The following is an 18,379-nucleotide window of genomic DNA, read 5'->3' as shown; positions in this document are numbered from 1 at the left end:
AGGTTGATGTGGAAAAAATTCTAAAACATTGTCCTACTAGATGGTTCTCCCTTGGAAAAAGTGTTTGCTAGGACTATAAACCAACTGCCTGCCTTGAAAAGCTACTTTGCCAGCCACAAGGATGTTGAGAAAGCAGGCAAAGTAAAAAGACCATCAATGAGAGGCTGCAAGACCCAATGACAGATTTGGTGCTGCACTTCCTGTCCTTTGTCCTTCCCCAAATGAACAAATTCAATGTAATTTTCCAGGCAGAGAAATGTGTGATAGGAGACTTAATGACAGAAATGGACAGACTCCTCCGTGTTTTCTTGATCAAGTTTTTGCAAATGCCCCACATCAAGGGCTGCACAAAGTTGACAGATGTGGACTTCACAAACAGATATACAGCATTCAGATGACAGGCTTGCAGTGGGAATGGCTGTCAGGTCCCTCCTAGCTGACTGTGAAGAGCATGACATCACACCTGCTGTACAAGGAAATTGTTCAATTGTGTAAGAGAATTCTATGAAGCAACAGTGAGAAGATGTGCTAGAAGAAGTGCTACAGGATTCCAAAAAAGACTGATTCATTGAATTATACTCATGTTATTAGGCTGGCAGAAAACTTTGAATGTAATGTTGATTTTGAACAATTGAAAGAGGAATGGGATGATCTGCAGCTTATGTCCAAATCAAAGATTCAGATTCAGTAAAGAAAGCAACAGTAGCATACAACAGAGAGCACAGTAGTAGTTAAAGCAACACGTGTTTACATAATTTACTGATGTACTTTGTGTGTATAGAAGAATATAACGAAACAAGTGTAAAATATCAAATGTTAAACTGTATCATAATTGATAATGTCCAACTATGTACATAAATAAACGTATTTGAAAAAAAAATATGGTGAAAGATTATTTTGTATTTTGTAGGGAAAAATACAACGATTTGTAAGGCCATGGAGCCTTGGAGGTTGACAGGTATGCTATCTATCTATCTATCTGTTGCGGTCTACGAGCCGGTCTATCTATCTAGTCAATCAATCAATCAACTTTTATTTATATAGCGCTGAATCATATCAGAAGACATTTCAAAGCGCTTTACAGATAGAAGGCCAACAATGCCCTCCAGAGCAGCATAAGCGATGGTGGTGGGGAAAAAGTCCCTCATTGAGGAAGAAACTCTGGGCAGGACCCAGACTCTGGAGGGCGGTCATCGACCTGGACCTGTTGGTTGGGAAATAGAAATACATTGGGGACAGAGATAGGTCAACTAAGAGAGAGAGAGAGAGAGAGAGAGAGAGAGAGAGAGAGAGAGAGAGAGAGAGAGAGAGAGAGAGAGAGAGAGAGAGAGAGAGTGGCAGATAGGCCAGTTTGAGTTTCAAGCCCATAGTGCGCTGTTGCTGAATTGGGGGCGGGATTTCGAGGCCTTTGGTTATCCTGTCTTCCATCCGCGTTCTCCACCTGTGGAACAGAGGCACAGAGACAGCGGCAGCATCGTGCAGACAGAGAGTGTGATTTGACAGTAGTAGTAAATTCTAAGAGAATAGAAAGATAAAGAAAGCGAAGGAGAAGTGACAGAAGCTCCAGAGTATCTCCCTTTAACGGGGGGGACGGAGAAAAATACCCCCAGCAGCCTAGGCCTACAGCAGCATATCTAGTGGGGGGGGGGTGTTATTTCTAATTGTAGGCTCTATCAAAGAGGAGGGTTTTTAGTCTACTCTTAAATAAGCTAAGGGTGTCTGCCCCCCCCCGGACCGAGGCTGGGACATTGTTCCAGAGTAGAGGGGCAGATAGCTGAAGCTTCCGCCTCCTGTTCTACTCCTAAAAACCCGACGGGTCACCAGAAATCCTGCATCCTCTGATCGAAGGGCCCTGGGGGGTGATAGACTTAGTTAGTTAGTTAGTTAGTTAGTTAGTTAGTTAGTTAGTTAGTTAGTTAGTTAGTTATTCATTTATTTCAGGCAAGGCAAGGAAAAACAAAACAAAAAACAACAACAAACCAAATAATTAAATAAGCAAATAATAAATAAAGATCATAACTCAACAATACAATTTTGCCTGAAAGGGATTGGGAAGAAGAAAATGTATGTAATCCCATCCCAGTTCCTGATTCAGAGGTCAACACACTGGGCTTCACTCCTACTTCGAAGATTCAAACTATATACCAACAACGGTAATGGACAAATGCCAACAACAGTAATTAACAAATACCAACGACAAATACCATCTTACACTTCAATCAGATCTTCAATGTAAGATGGAGCCTTACAGTGGAGAGCTTTATATGTGATCATAAGATCATATATGTGATCAGTCAGCGGGCAGCTGCATTCTGAACTAACTGTAGAGTCCTAAGAGGAGCTAGAACAGCCCATAATAAGGAATTACAGTAATCCAATCTAGAAGTAACAAAGGCATGAATGATTTTTTTCTGCGTCTTTAAAGGATAAGAAATTTCTAACTTTAACAATATTTCTCCAGTGAACGAAGGCTGTCTGGGATACAGACTGATGAGAATCAAAGGACAGCTCTTGATCAAAAATCACTCCCAGGTTCCTGACTTCATTGGTGGAGGATAGAGCAATGCTATCTACAGGTAAGTGAATTACAATGTTAGAAAGATCGACTCTAAGATGCTCCGGCCCAATAATAATGACTTCAGTTTGGTTTACTGTTCAACATTAAGAAATTGTGAAGCATCCAGGATTTAATATCCCTGAGGCAGGATTCCAATTTAATTAGCTGATCAGATTAATTTGTTTTAATTGATAAATATAATTAAGTATCGTCAGCATAACAATGAAAATTAATGTTATGTTTCCTTTTAATATTTCCCAATGGTAACATACACAGATTAGATAGATAGATAGATAGATACTTTATTAATCCCGGAGGAAATTGCATAAACAGAAAAGGTCCCAGAACAGATCCTTGAGGTACTCCACAGGTGACAGTCCCTTGATATAAAGATTTATTATTGACATAGACAAACTGAAATCGGTCAGATAGATGTGACCTAAACCAGTCTAGTGCTGAGTTTTTATCACAATGTCCTCTTCAAATCTCAATCTTAGTCTAACTAACTACCTACCTACCTGACTAATTAACAAACATATATGTTAATTCTTGTGTCGCACCAACAGTTACAGACTGTAATCACTTAATCCTCTCGGATGCGGCTTTTATTCAAAAAAATAAATAAATAAAGTTTTTTTTTTAAATCTTATTTTGAAAAACACAACCGGAAGCTCTGGAGAGCAGCTAACTTCCGGTAGCTTCTGTGGAGTATAAGAACACAAGTCGGCGCGTGAGCCGACTGATGCCGCCGTGACGAGGACGGGCTCCGGGGCCGGAGCACCTGCTGCCTTTGGGTGAGCTTGCGTCACTGTTGATGACGTCACGGCCGTTAAGACGTTCTTTCTCTTTTTAAACGGCGCTTCTTTCCTGGAGACTGGGGGACGTTTTGCCGGTAGTCAAGCGGCCGTTAGCCTGCCGCCGGACTGCGGCATGCCGGGATGTCGTGGTGAACAGCTGCGGTGAAGGTCCAGTCTGGAGGGGTGTTAGCTTGAAGTTTGGGGCTAGCCGTAGCCGCTAGCTCGGCCCCGGCCGGCCGCCTCCGAGCCCAGCATCACCCGGCCACCTGGGCGGGAGGAGGCGGTGGTTCCACGGGGGTCTCCACGCTCCGACAGGACAGGAAATGTGACGGAGAAACTTTGGAACGTGTCTGAACCGTCTTTAGAGTCAAAGCGATGGACTTCCGGTCAAAACAAGACCTTTACTTTGAACCTGGAGTTGGTGTGTTTGCGTGTTGTGGTCTGGACCTGGACCTGGACCTGGACCTGGACCCTCTGGTGCCAGGTTAAATTAGAATGAGACAACAATAAATCCACACAGATAGCAGTGGTAGCTTTAAAACACGCTTTGAAAAGTCTACCCACATCCAATCAGGTTCTTCCTGCTTGGCATGTTGAAGGCTTCACCAGCAGATGGGTAGATGGGTAGATGGACACTTTCGTGGTGACACCCTGCTGTCATTGGCTGACATGATGGGTCTGGTGATAATCTGATACGGTTTCCTGTCCTCAGAGAGTTGCTGACCAGTGATTGACGCTCGCTGTCGCCAGATCGACGGGACCAGGTCTGCAGGAAACGGATCAGACGGGACCATGTCGACCAGACAGCTGAGAACTGCAGCGTCTTTAGACTGCACGTTATTGTCCAACAGGATGGACGTCAGGACCAAAGAGAAGAAATGCTGTGAGTGGGCTGTTAATTATTGAACTTTATTCTGTGTAATGTAATAACGCTGGGCAGGGAGTTCTTCTGGTCTGTTTGCCATTTGAATCAAGAGGTGATAAGGTACCAGCCGCTGCCGATGGTGAAACGTCAGCTGAGGCAGCAGTTGTCGTTATTACTATGTGTACAGTGTGGGTTTATTTGTTAAATGGGCTCTACCACAAATTCCTTTGTCGCTATAACAAACAGCATGGACGTTTAGCTGCTAGAAAAGCCTCTGAGGTAAAGAAACAGTTCCCAGTTGAGGAAAAATTTCAACAAAGCTGAGTCTGAAGTTCCTCCATTTACATGTTGAAGTCCAAAACTCCTCCTGCCTGCTGTTGTCCCAAACCTGCAGACATCTGCTCCAACAATTTCTCAAGTCTGATCTTGCCAGATTTCTGTTTTGACAGATTTTTTCCCTGAGCTCTGGATGGTCTTTTGTGGACACTGAAAAGAGAACAAAATATATTCCATTTCATATCAAACAAGGTTAAAGTGGATAAATAACCCATGTTACTAAGCAACAGGACTTGGAGAAACATTTACCGGTAGTCAAGAAATGACAGTGGTGTGCCAGAAATGTTAAACCAAAGGTTAACCAGCTCCAGGACTGACACTATAGAGGTGACATTGGATTGTTGCACAACCCTCACTCGCTTTGCTTTGTGTAGACAATGTGCTGCATGAGGATTTAACAATTTGTGATAGAATGCAAATCTAAAAGTGTACGTGTGTGTGTTTTGAATGTTCACACTGCAGCTTGGGCGTCCTATATGACCAACTCTCCGACTCTGATAGTGATGATCGGTTTACCTGCCAGAGGAAAAACCTACATGTCCAAGAAGTTGACGCGCTACCTCAACTGGATCGGCGTGCCAACGAGGGGTTTGTGTCTGCTGTCACATGTGATCTGTGTGCAGGAAGTAGAATCAAAAAGAATCACCAGCTCCTCTGGGTCTCGTAATATTAGAGTTACTGTGAAGTGAAAGGGAAGAAAGAATACAATACACGTGAACCTCGGCTCACGTTAATTAGTTCCAGGAGACGTTCGTTGAATTTACTTGTCTCCAGGCTAACCTGAATATAATCATTAGCAGTTCTGTACTGAACTTTATTCATGAATGCATTTTTAATACTTGGTTAAAACGAATAAATTTTAAGTTTACAAACAATTACATTTTATTTTTTGATGTGTTACAGAGAAAAAATTTAGACTATCCGGACTATCCGGCTGGATAGTCTTGCAGCTCGATGCAGCCGGATATTACTCATAATTACCATAATTTAATGACTTTGTCTGGAGTCTAATCCTATTTGTCACATAAACAGGAGCTAAAACCTGGAGAACTGGTCTGGTAGAGTCTGATGTGAGGAAGTCTTCTGTAAGGTTTCCTTTCACCTTGTCCTCTCCTTTTCTACACAGTATTTAACCTGGGTGTTTATAGGAGAGAAGCTGTGCAGTCATACAAATCCTATGACTTCTTCAGACATGACAATAAAGAAGCAATGGAAATTAGAAAGTGAGTATGAATGATCCTCTCTGCATGTTTCATCCTTGTGCTTGTGTTACTTCAGGTTTTACCAATCAGTAAAGCTTCACTGACGATGAATTTGTTCACTAACAAAGTTTTCCGATAAAATTTTTTAGGCAGTGTGCCTTGGTGGCCCTGCAGGATGTTAAGGCCTACCTGAATGAGGAAGGGGGCCAGATTGCAGTAAGGACCTACCAACCAATCAGTGTTTTTGTTAACTGGAATTTGGTGCAGTCTGAATATCCTGTGCTGTTTAATAGGTTTTTGATGCCACCAACACCACCAGAGAGAGGAGGGAACTCCTCCTTAGTTTTGCAGAGGAAAACGCTTACAAGGTGAGAAATGCAATAATTATTATCAAGTGTCATAATATATTTCCACATCAGGAAATAGGAATTTCTAATGATTTATGTCTTTCTTAAGGTGTTTTTTGTCGAATCGATCTGTGACGATCCAGATGTCATCGCTGCAAATATCCTGGTAAATGATGAATGAGTGACTTGAAGCTCAGTTTAGTCCTTTAATTGTAAGGCCTCACAGTAAATGTTGTCTAAAAATGTCTCTTTCACTCAGGAAGTAAAGGTTTCCAGCCCAGATTACCCTGAGAGGGACAGAGAAAGCGTGATGGAGGACTTCCTGAAGAGAATTGAGTGCTATAAAGTCGCATACCAACCTTTAGAACCAGATGAACACGACAAGTAAGAGCTTGTTCAGTTAAGTTTGCCACTGGTTGAATTTATTCCTTTTTACTTATAAAATATAACCCTAACCTCAACCAAATCAAAAAGATGGAGTTGGGTTCTACCTAAAGGTCCTCCACTTGTTAGTTGTCAAATCATGCACATGCCCAGACTGTCCAGCAGAGGGCGACAAGAGATCATTTTTAATCTTAACGTCTAACGTCCGGTACCATAAATGCTACTTATCTCCACTGGAGGATATTTTTTTAATTGATTGTATATATTACCCAGTAATTTTTGTAGCACACATCACTATAGGTGTGTCTAAATGAATTATGGTTTCCTTATTAACCCTCGGGGACCTATTAAAATGGCAAAACACATTACCTAATTGGGTCACAAAAAGACCGTCTCATAAAAGTGTAAAAAAAAAAAATGTAATTCAGAAAAAAATTTTTTCAATGCATCAGATCTTTTCCATTACTTCAGACCTATCCATAGATAAAAAGGGTTTTATATTTAATTTTATTATTATATATGTTTATATGGAATTTGCGATTAGAACCCTGTTTTTCTTCCAATGGGAAAAACACAAAATATATTTCCAAAAGTTTGTGCAGTTTAATACTTCTGATAAAGATATTACAACCTTGACCCTGCCAATAATTGGTAACATATTGATTTCAATGCATTATTAGTGTTTGGTACAAGGAGAATTTTAAACTTTACCTCCACATGACATAATAAGGTCTTAAAAGGGCCGTCTTATAAAAGTGTAAAAATAATGTAATAAAATTTTTTTTTACTTTCTATGCATCAGATCTTTCTATTTCAGACCTTTACACAGATTTAAATTTTTCATAGTAAGCATTACATACAAACTGGGTGGTGCGATGGCTATGGTTATGGCTATCATCTCACAGCAAGACAGTTCTGGTGGTACGTGTAGAACCTCCTTTCAGTGTGAAGTTTCTATGTTCATATCGTGTCTACGCGTGTTTCTCCGGTGTCTCCGGTTTCCTCCCACCTCCAAAAACATGCTCTCGGTTACAAATTTTCTGTAGGTGTGCGTGTTGCCATGGCAACGTGTCCGGAGCATGACGGACAAAATGTAAGACCTTTATGCACATATACATTTTATTATACGTATAAACATTTTAACATACATTACATTTCTATCAATGTTTGTGTTTGCATGCCGTTTTTGATGTTTTGTCATGTGGGAATTTTCACTGGAACTTAAATACATTTCTAATTGAAGTGAAAAAGTCCAGGATATTTATATATCAAGGTTATTTATTTCTGACCCTTTGGCTAGTAACTGTATATTCATGATTGTTTAGCATTTTTAAATGAACAGCATTCCAAACAAATACTAAACCTTATCAAAAGAGGAGACAAACTGCTGTGGATTTCTTCCTATTTTCAGTTGATGTGAGGTAACGGTAGACGTTGCCATCACTGGCAGATGTTGTGTCATGTTGTGATTCTGGTCACTGGAATTCAGCATTTTTATTTGGCATGTGTTATTTACATGAATTCTTGAGAAGATCTTCTAGTTTTAACTGACTGGCAAACCAAAACCAAACCAGATCCAAGAACAGAACCATCTGTCATCACTCCTGCCTTTGTGGTGTCTTTGATGGCGTGTGGCGCTGGGTAGGAGCAGGTGCTTTCTGGTTTAGACTACACCCAGAGTGGATAAGACATCCCTCCACCAGCCTTGAGTCACATTTCAATATTTGTACAATGAACATGTGTTTTCCTGTTTTCCTCCCCCCACAGGAATCTGTCCTTCATCCAGGTCATCAATGTGGGCCGTCGTTTTTTGGTCAACAGGGTGCAGGACTACATCCAAAGTAAAATCGTGTACTACCTCATGAACACCCACGTCCACTCCCACTCCATCTACCTCTGTCGGCACGGGGAGAGCCAGCACAACCAGGAGGGGCTCATCGGGGGGGATTCTGAGCTGTCAGCCAGAGGAAGAGAGGTGCTCTGATAAATCACTTCCAGTTCCAGACTCTATAAAGACAGCTGCACCTCCACAAGTCTTACACTAGCAGATCTGTTTTTGGGTACCGATGCTGTTGATGCTACAGCCGGTAGCCTAGCCTAGCCTAGCACAAAGAATGGAAACAGCTAGCTTGACTCTTATTACATCCTGCTTCAATGTGATGTAATGAAATCGTCAGCGTTTGCGTGATTGTCCGTTAGTCCGTCTGTCCACCAAATATCTTCACAACCGTTAGATAGAAAGATGAAACAAAAAGCAGATGACTCAGGCAGCAAAGGGGATGAAGATGAGGTGATGACCTTGACCTTGACAAAACTAGGTCAAGGTCAAATTTCAACGTTGTATACCCAGGAACCGGATAAGATAGAAAGAGGAGGGAGAAGGCCAGTGTGAGACCATAGATCAAAGCTATGGCTTTGATATATGAAAGTAGGTCAGAGCACTAGCTTTGATCTGTGACCTATGCCAGTAGGTCGGGCTAAAATTTTAAAACTCGGGTGTCGCAGGATGTTGCAATCTCTGACTGCATTGGTTCTTGTTTGCTTTGTTTTTAAGCCGTGAAACGAAAGACTTGTGAATAGAATATACTGCACAACAAGCTTTAAAACGTAATCCTGCAGCTGTGCTTTGCCTCATCTACTAATCATCACAGCAGGTGGTTGAACTGAATCCGTTGTGTTGTTTTCTTTCAGTTTGCAGCAGCGCTGAAGGGTTTTATTGAGCAGCAGAATCTGACAGACCTGAAGGTGTGGACCAGTCAGCTGAGGCGCACGATTCAGACGGCGGAGGAGTTGGGAGTTCCCTACGAGCAGTGGAAGATCCTGAATGAAATAGATGCAGTATGTCCACCGACGCATCACCAGAGAGACGGTGGTGTCACACAGTGTGTTCAGCTTCGATTGCATTTGTGTTTCAGGGAGTGTGTGAAGAGATGACGTATAAGATGATTGAGGAAAAATACCCAGAGGAGTTTGCTATGAGGGACCAGGACAAGTACCATTACCGCTACCCTGGTGGAGAGGTAAGGGGAACTCCCTCCACTGGTGAAGGCTCCCTAATGCTGCACTGGTTGAGTCTGATAATGCGCCGTCTGTGTTCAGTCCTACCAGGACCTGGTCCAGAGGCTGGAGCCGGTCATCATGGAGCTGGAGCGGCAGGGCAATGTGCTGGTCATCTGTCATCAGGCCGTCCTGCGCTGCTTGCTCGCCTATTTTCTGGACAAAAGTGCAGGTGATCACCGGTGCAGCATCGGTTTAAAGTCTCAACTACAGCTGAACCCGCCAGTGTGGGCGGAGCTCTGAGTGGCGTCTAACCCAACGGCTTTGGGACCAGTCGTAACAGCAGTTTTTGTATCAAGCACAACATGAGCTTTACCTGTTCAGTGTTCCGGTTTGCGTGCTTCCTTGCATTTTGACGCACATTTTTTGACAGGGACGCACGATCATCAGACAGCACACCTCACCACTGTCTGACAGTCCTCATACATGTCCTGCACCGCTCTAACATACTTCTCTGCCACTCCAGACTTCCTCATACAATACCACAGCTCCTCTCTGGACACCCTGTCATCAGCTTTCTCCAGATCTACAAAAACACAATGCAGCTCCCTCTGGCCTTCTCTGTACTTCTTTATCAACATCCTCAGAGCAAATACTGCATCTGTAGTACTCTTTTTTTGGCATGAAACCATACTGCTGCTCACAAATGTTCACTTCTGCCCAAGTCCAGCTTCCACTACTCTCTCCCATAACTTCATTGTATGGCTCATCAGCTTTATTCCTCTGTAGTTACAACTCTGCACGTCTCCCTTGTTCTTAAAAATGGGCACCAGCACACTTCTCCTCCATTCCTCAGGCATCTTCTCACTATCTAAGGTCCTGTTGAACAACCCAGTCAGAAACTACTGAGATGCTGACCTTGATCTTGAATAAACTAGGTCAAGGTCAAATTTGAACTTTTCTACACTTAAGAACTAGATAAGATAAAAAGACAAGGGAGAAGTCCAGTGTGAGTAAGATCTTTGATCTTTGATTTATGCAAGTAGGTCAGGGTAAAATTTTGAATTCAGGGGTGTCGTGGGATGTTGCAGTCTTTGACCGCGTTGGTTCTAGTTTAGTTTTTATATTGTACTATTGGCAAAACTCAATCCTTGTGTACACTTCTACCGTACATTCTGTTATTACTTTGGGATGCATAAATGTCATGTTGGGATTCACAAATTTTTATGAAACGCATCCCAGGGATGCACTACTTTCTTGTGGTAAAATGAACTCTGCCCGTTACTGACTGATTTACTGTCCCTTTATTTCCTGACAGAGGATCTGCCCTACCTGAGGTGTCCCCTGCACACCGTCATCAAACTGAGTCCTGTGGCTTATGGTGAGTTCATTCAAAGGACTCTTCACAAGTCAGCAGAACCTTCACGTCTTGTGGGCCGTGACAGATTTTCTTCTGTCTTCCTCTTCTAGGTTGTAAAGTGGACATGTTTGACTTGAAGGTTGAAGCTGTCAACACTCACAGGAACAGATCATTAGTAAGCTTTAATGGGGTAAACCTCCATTGGTAGTTGTGTCCATGCAGGTTGTTTAGTTCCCACAGCCATGACTGGATAGACAGTCTGATGGGTGGGGGGGGGGGTAAAATTAAGGATCCAGACGCCAGGATTGTCTTCCCTCAGAAGTCATGTGTGAAATACAGTGGTGGGCCGTGCATTCCACACCTAGGTCAGAGTTCTAATGTAGCATTCAGGACTGAGGCGTTTATAACGTCTCTCAAATGGGACCATAACCATCACTTCTCAAGAGGCGTCAGCCCTACTCCTTTTATAGACGCACAGAAGAACCCGCGGCCACAACTTTATAGACGTCACACAACTACATCACAACAAAACCCTCTGAAATGACCATCATGTGTGACACCACAGCTCACAAATACACTAAAACACTATAGAGGTGTGCATCACCTCTATCGTGGATAAAACAGACTATTTTTCAGCAGTGACGGCGTTATAATGAAACGGATCTCTTAAATATGAAAAGTTAAAAAATAAAATGCTTTACTCACCAAAACAGCAGTTCAAACGGCTTATTTAAACAAAAAATCCATTCTCCTCTCTTTCCTCAAGAACACTTCGATGACTTGGTTGGACAGTTTATCCGTGCGTTTTAATTCCAGCAACAAATCAGCTAGTTCAGGGATCGGATCCCCGTCTCACAAGAGCTTGTCTTCAAATGTGTGGCTGCATAGCAGCTGCATAGCCCCGCCTTCTCAGAGTGAGTATCCAATCACAGGACACGTACATGTCAGGCGAACGTGAGGCCAGCTAGCCGGCCAGACAAGGCCAACTCGTGATCTGATTCAACCTGGCAACACAAGCTAGCTGAATTCTGACTGTATAAAAACTGTCTTACCTAAACCTATATAAATGTTTATACATATATTTAAATATATTTGAGGAAAATGCATTAAAATTTAATTCGCTTTAATCATAAATACTATCATAATTTCTGGTTGCTAGGCCAGCAGAGAAGGCTTTGCTGGCCCCGACCGCCGAGATGTTTTACGAAAACATCTGGATAGTCGCAGATAAAAACGATTAGTGTTTATTACAGATTAGTGTTTGTTCCAGATGACTGGACAACTACAGCTAATGTGATCAGGGAGACAGGTAGGAGAGTAGTTGGTGTGTCATCTGGAAGGAAAGTAGATAAGGAGACTTGGTGGTGGAATGAGGAGGTACAGGAGTGTATACAGAGAAAGAGGTTAGCTAAGAAGAAGTGGGACACTGAGAGGACTGAGGAGAGTAGACAGGAGTACAGGGAGATGCAGCGTAAGGTGAAGGTAGAGGTAGCAAAGGCCAAACAAGAAGCTTATGATGACTTGTATGCTAGGTTGGACAGTAAGGAGGGAGAGACTGATCTATACCGGTTGGCAAGACAGAGAGACAGAGATGGGAAGGACGTGCAGCAGGTTAGGGTGATTAAGGATAGGGATGGAAGTCTATTGACAGGTGCCAGTAGTGTGATGGGAAGATGGAAAGAGTACTTTGAAGAGTTGATGAACGTGGAAAATGAGAGAGAACAAAGACTAGAAGAAGTGACTGTTGTGGACCAGGATGTAGCAAAGATTAGTCAGGATGAAGTGAGGAGGGCATTGAAGAGGATGAAGAGTGGAAAGGCAGTCGGTCCTGATGATATACCTGTAGAGGTATGGAAGTGTCTAGGAGAGGTGGCGGTAGAGTTTCTGACTGGGTTGTTCAACAGGATCTTAGATAGTGAGAAGATGCCTGAGGAATGGAGGAGAAGTGTGCTGGTGCCCATTTTTAAGAACAAGGGAGATGTGCAGAGTTGTGGCAACTACAGAGGAATAAAGCTGATGAGCCATACAATGAAGGTTATGGGAGAGAGTAGTGGAAACTAGACTAAGGGCAGAAGTGAACATCTGTGAGCAGCAGTATGGTTTCATGCCAAAACAGAGTACCACAGATGCAGTATTTGCTTTGAGGATGTTGATAGAGAAGTACAGAGAAGGCCAGAGGGAGCTGCATTGTGTTTTTGTAGATCTGGAGAAAGCTGATGACAGGGTGTCCAGAGAGGAACTGTGGTATTGTATGAGGAAGTCTGGAGTGGCAGAGAAGTATGTTAGAGCGGTGCAGGACATGTATGAGGACTGTAAGACAGTGGTGAGGTGTGTGTAGGTGTGACAGAGGAGTTCAAGGTGGAGGTGGAACTGCATCAGGGATCAGCTCTGAGCCCCTTCTTGTTGCTATGGTGATGGACAGGCTGACAGACGAGGTTAGACAGGAATCTCCATGGACTATGATGTTTGCAGATGACATTGTGATCTGCAGTGAGAGCAGGGAACAGGTGGAGGAGAAGCTAGAGAGGTGGAGGTTTGTCCTGGAAAGGAGAGGAATGAAGGTTAGCCGCAGTAAGACAGAGTACATGTGTGTGAATGAGAGGGACCCAAGTGGAAGAGTGAGGCTACAGGGAGAAGAGATCAAGAAGGTGGAGGATTTGAAGTACTTAGGGTCAACAGTCCAGAGCAATGGAGAGTGTGGAAAAGAGGTGAAGAAGCGTGTCCAGGCAGGATGGAACGGGTGGAGGAAGGTGTCAGGTGTGATGTGTGATAGAAGAGTTTCAGCTGAAATGAAAGGAAAGGTGTACAAAACTGTGGTGAGACCAGCGATGTTGTTTGGTCTAGAGACAGTGTCACTGAGGAAAAGACAGGAGACAGAGCTGGAGGTAGCAGAGATGAAGATGCTGAGGTTCTCTCTGGGAGTGACCAGGATGGATAGGATCAGGAATGAGTCCATCAGAGGGACAGCACATGTTAGAGGTTCTGGAGATAAAGTCAGAGAGGCCAGACTGAGATGGTTTGGACATGTCCAGAGGAGAGATAGTGAATATATTGGTAGAAGGATGCTGAGTTTTGAACTGCCAGGCAGGAGGCCTAGAGGAAGACCAAAGAGGAGGTTTATGGATGTAATGAGGGAAGACATGAAGGTAGTTGGTGTGAGAGAAGAGGATTCAAAGGACAGGGCTAGATGGAGGAAATTGATTCGCTGTGGCGACCCCTGAAGGGAAAAGCCGAAAGGAAAAGAAGAGTGTTTATTACAGAATCTGTGGTTTCCATGGTAACACTTGGCATCACAAAACGGGAGGAAAACCTTCATTAAAATTAGCACACAAGAAGTTCAGTGAAGGCGACATAACCAAAACGGTAAGCTAACAACCAAAACAATGGGCTGATAGACACCAAAATCCTCGGTAGAGCTGACGGGACACAACAAACACCGTGACGCACACGCGTGCTGTCGTTTCTTAATTTCCTCATCAGACAGGTGGTATTTGTTCCTCTGAAGCTCTGAGTGTTCTGACGGATGTTGAAATCTAGACAGTGGGTGTTACCACACAACCACAGTTAATGAGGAAGCTCCTTTTATCTGGGACCATGAATATCTTGTCTGCTCAGATTAATAGAACACGTGCCTTCATATCTGTAGTTTACTTCCACCAGACACCCAGTCATCGTTTGAAGGCCAGCTGGTTGGTGTTTAGCTGCTGACGGTCAGTTTGAAGGTGGGACGCAGGTGTGTGTTTAAGGTGTGAGGGAAATATAACATTTTAGAGTAGGAGTGTTGATTCTCTCGTGCGAGTTAGGAGTGTCTTCACATGGCATCACGTGGCACTCATGCAGGGCGTCAATGTTCAAATTTGATCAAATTGGTGTACCTGTACAAAAGCGTGTATTAACCAGCTCACCTTCACTCTTCTTCACTCGCCAGAATAAAATCAGGAGCGACGCCAAGCATTCGGTTTTCAGCAGACGAAACAGCTTCACCCCGCTGTCCAGCAAAGACCAGATCAAAAGGCCTCGCTGTCACAGCATGGGCAACCAAGCACAGGCCCGCATGTCCCAGGCTCCCACTTTACCCAGCATGCAGTTTTCTGAAGCATCTGAGGGGGCGGAGCTACTGCAAAATGAGGTCAGTGCTGCATCCACTCATCCATCCATCTTCAACCTCTTGTCTGAAGGTGGTTCACAGGGGCAACCTGCACCTGGAACAGGTCTGACTTACTGCCGGCAGTACGAACCCAGCTCCAGTATGGTCATTCAGGGGCCGGACAGCCCTCAGCAAAGGGCCCCGAACCCCATACTCCTGAAGCACTCCCCACAAGATACCTCAAGGGATCTGCCTTCTCCAGATCCACAAAACACACGTGGACAGGTTGGGCAAACTCCCATGAACCCTCGAGCACTCGATGGAGAGTGTAGAGCTGATCCAGTGTTCCACGACCGGGACGAAAACCACATTGTTCCTCCTGAATCCGCGGTTCGACTATACAGTAGGTCTAATCCTCCTCTCCAGTACCCTGGAATAGACTTTCCCCTGGAGGCTGAGGACTGTGATCCCTCTATAGTTGGAACACCCCCTCCGCTCCCCCTTTTTGAAAAGAGGGACCACCGCCCTGGTCTGCCAATCCAGAGGTACTGTCCCCAACTGCCTTGTGATGTTGCAAAGACGTGCCAACCATGACAGTCCCTGCACATCCAGAGACTTCAGGTGCTTGAGGTGAATCTCATCCGTCCCCGGTGCTTTGCCACCGAGGAGTTTGGCAACCACCTCGGTGACTCCAGCTTGGGTGATGGACGAGTCCACCTCTGAGACCTCAGCCTCTGCTTCCTCTGTGTCAGACATGGCAGTGGGATTGAGGAGATCCTCAAAGTATTCTTTCCACCTCCCGACAATAATCCCAGTCGAGGTCAGCAGCTCTCCTCCTCTACTGTAAACTGTTGGCTGCGCACCGCTTTCCCCTCCTGCGGCGCCGGACAATTTACCAACATTTCTTCAAGGCTGACCAATAATCTTTTTCCATGGCCTCCCCGAACTCCTCCTAGACCCCGGTTTTTACTTCCATGACCACTCTGCCGCGGTAGGCCTGGCCTGGCTGTACCTGTCTGATGATATGACGGAGTTCATCATCAACCGCTGGCCTGGGGAGTCCTGGTTCCATGTGAACTTATGGACATCCCTGTACTCCAACGAGGTGTTCATTATGGACAAAGTGTCTAGCACAGAAGTCCAATAACAGAAAACCACCCGTGTTCAGATCAGGGAGGCCGTTCGTCCCACTCACCCCTTTTCAGGTCTACTGTCACTCCCCACATGAGCGTTGAAGTCCCCAAGGATAACAATGGAGTCTCCCACCAGAGCACTGTTCAGTACCCCTCCCAGAGACTCCAAGGAGGCAGGGTATTCCACACGTCTGCCCTGACCTCAGGTCTGAACGCTCGCTGCAGCCAAAGCAAACGCCTCATTCCTGTTTCGGTTGGGTGTTTTTATTCATGTCGTCTGCTTTCTCTTCTCCCTCTCCAACCTGCAGAACCTGGTGAACGGTCTGTCGGCGGTGGAACCGGATGACGGCGTTCAGAGTTGAGGAGTTGTGGACCGGCTGTTCTGTCCACCTCACATGTGTCACGCCATCGTTTTATCTTTCATTCCTCCACGAGGGCGTTTCACGTTATCTGAGAAACCAGCAGCAGCTTCAGTCCGTGTCGAGCTGTGTGTGTTGTTGGCTTGTTGTATCAGTTATTGCCATGTTATTGTGAGTTTGCATGAACGTACATAGACTTGATGCCTTAGTGCAGTGACTTTAACTATCTGTGATTCTAGTGTATTTAGAATCAGGACTTGTGGGTTGTAGATGTTTTACCTCATGCTTTGTTTTAGTGTAGACTGTGTCTCTATTGAAAGAAGAGACAGCTTCAGTTTTTCCCCAGATTTACTTTTAAAGCTACCTTATTTAAAGGTTCAATTGTTCATCCTTCCTCTGGTCCCAGACGAGACGTCGGAACCACCAGAATTTTAAAGCTGACTTCAACCAGATATTGTGCAAAAATGTGTCGTCCCTTTAGAAATGCAGCAACTACTGATGTACAGATCGGCATCGTTCAGGAAAACGACTGTCGTCTGCTGGAGTCACAGCATTGATGTATTCATCCACCAGCTGATGATGTAAAGCTGCTGTTCTGTGAACTAAAGTGACTAAAGATTGTAAATGAATCCAGCAGCAGACCATTCTTTACTGCGCCGTCATGCACTTGAGTTTTTTTCAAAAGCATAAGCTTTTAATGCATGTCTAAACACTACCTTCAGAAATAGCCCGTGGAGAACATCCATTCATTGAACTGATTGTTTTGTCCAAATTAAATCAGTCATTGGTCAGAAGTGCCTTTATCTAAAGGACTGAGTGATATTAGCCAGATGTTGGCGTCACATGTGTGAACATATGTTTGACCTGAACGGAAGGACAGGTGTCAGGTTCGGATGTCTTAGTGCGAACTCTGCTGTAAATGTTTCTTTGAATAAAAGTTTTCTTTATAATCAGTTGTGTTTTTCTGGTGATTTAATTCTCTTCTAGACACTCAAAGATAATTCTACCTTGGATCCATCATTCATTCCTCATTTCTGCTTGGTGATGTTACACTACATGTGTAGCCACAGCTGCCCTGGGGCAAACTGACTGAGGCGAGACAGCCAATCCGCACCAACGGTTCCTCCGACCACCAACGGAACAATCTCATTCACACACCAGAACAATCGGTCACTGTCACTGCAGAAAATCTAAAGGACAGGAGGTTGGAAATGGAAGCAGGGATTAAGATCATTTTTGGGCGATCTCAGGATAATCTGCCTTGACTTTAATCCAGAACACTGGCGCAGCTGTGGGCGCTTAATTTAGGGGTAACAGCTGGTAACCTGTCACATGATCGAGACCTGTCAAGCGTGACAGACGCACTCATTGGTCTGTGTGTCATTCTGCACAGACGTCACTTTTCAAAATAAAAACATCTTTAGACACCGACATAAATGAAACGGAAGTAATGGAAATTATTTTTTCTTTGTGTGCGACCCGGTACCAAATGACCCACGGACCGGTACTGACCCTTTGGGTTGGGGACCCCGATTTAAGGTGTTTTTTGTTGAATCGATCTGTGACGATCCAGACGTCATCGCTGCAAATATCCTGGTAAATGACGAATGAGTGACTCGAAGCACAATTGAGTCCTTGAATTGTAAGGCCTCACAGTAAATGTCTAGAAATGTCTCACAGCGACACCTGTGAACAGAACAAAATAACTTGCTGAACAAAAGATCCAAAATTATTTGTAATATTCAAAAACATACTTGTAGGAGACAATATACGTTTAGTCTCCTCAATTTCTGCTTTTTACCTCCTAAACATAAATATTAAATAGTACAATTTGTCCTCCATTATCTTCGCGGCATTTTTACCAGACCGGAAGTACCGACTGTCCGCTGGCGCCAAACTTTTACATCATTACAATAATCTCGTAAAAGGACGCCAAAGACAAAATAAAACTGCAA

The 18,379-nt window shown here is 44.1% G+C and overlaps 1 protein-coding gene across 2 annotated transcripts; it reads left to right on the top strand.

Moving 5' to 3' along the window:
• The first annotated feature begins 3,236 nt into the window (after positions 1–3,236).
• Positions 3,237–17,377, top strand: pfkfb2a (6-phosphofructo-2-kinase/fructose-2,6-biphosphatase 2a). Of its 2 annotated transcripts, none has more exons than XM_068307066.1 (16): positions 3,237–3,351; positions 4,067–4,237; positions 5,018–5,143; positions 5,682–5,778; positions 5,907–5,973; positions 6,051–6,125; positions 6,214–6,270; positions 6,364–6,488; positions 8,256–8,463; positions 9,180–9,326; positions 9,404–9,508; positions 9,588–9,717; positions 10,804–10,866; positions 10,956–11,020; positions 11,612–11,759; positions 14,774–14,914. In XM_068307066.1, the coding sequence occupies exons 2-16, from the start codon at positions 4,147–4,149 to the stop codon at positions 14,776–14,778; spliced, it is 1,509 nt and encodes a 502-aa protein (XP_068163167.1). In that variant the 5' UTR covers positions 3,237–3,351; positions 4,067–4,146; the 3' UTR covers positions 14,779–14,914. The 2 variants fall into 2 exon arrangements, with proteins under 2 accessions (XP_068163167.1, XP_068163159.1); XM_068307058.1 differs by lacking the exon at positions 11,612–11,759 and adding an exon at positions 16,374–17,377 and having other exon boundaries at positions 3,238–3,351; positions 14,774–14,974.
• Positions 17,378–18,379: the final 1,002 nt, after the last annotated feature.

The sequence above is a fragment of the Antennarius striatus genome, chromosome 2 (assembly GCF_040054535.1).
Source record: "Antennarius striatus isolate MH-2024 chromosome 2, ASM4005453v1, whole genome shotgun sequence".
Taxonomy (NCBI): domain Eukaryota; kingdom Metazoa; phylum Chordata; class Actinopteri; order Lophiiformes; family Antennariidae; genus Antennarius; species Antennarius striatus.
This window is presented reverse-complemented; position numbering and strand designations above follow the sequence as displayed.

Bases quoted from the DNA above. Each gene is read 5' to 3' on its own strand.
- pfkfb2a (XM_068307058.1), top strand. From the start codon at position 4,147: ATGTCGACCAGACAGCTGAGAACTGCAGCGTCTTTAGACTGCACGTTA. The intron at 6,126-6,213 runs GTGAGAAATGCA...GTCTTTCTTAAG, and splicing joins CAGAGGAAAACGCTTACAAG to GTGTTTTTTGTCGAATCGAT. The intron at 14,975-16,373 runs GTCAGTGCTGCA...TCCAACCTGCAG, and splicing joins CGGAGCTACTGCAAAATGAG to AACCTGGTGAACGGTCTGTC.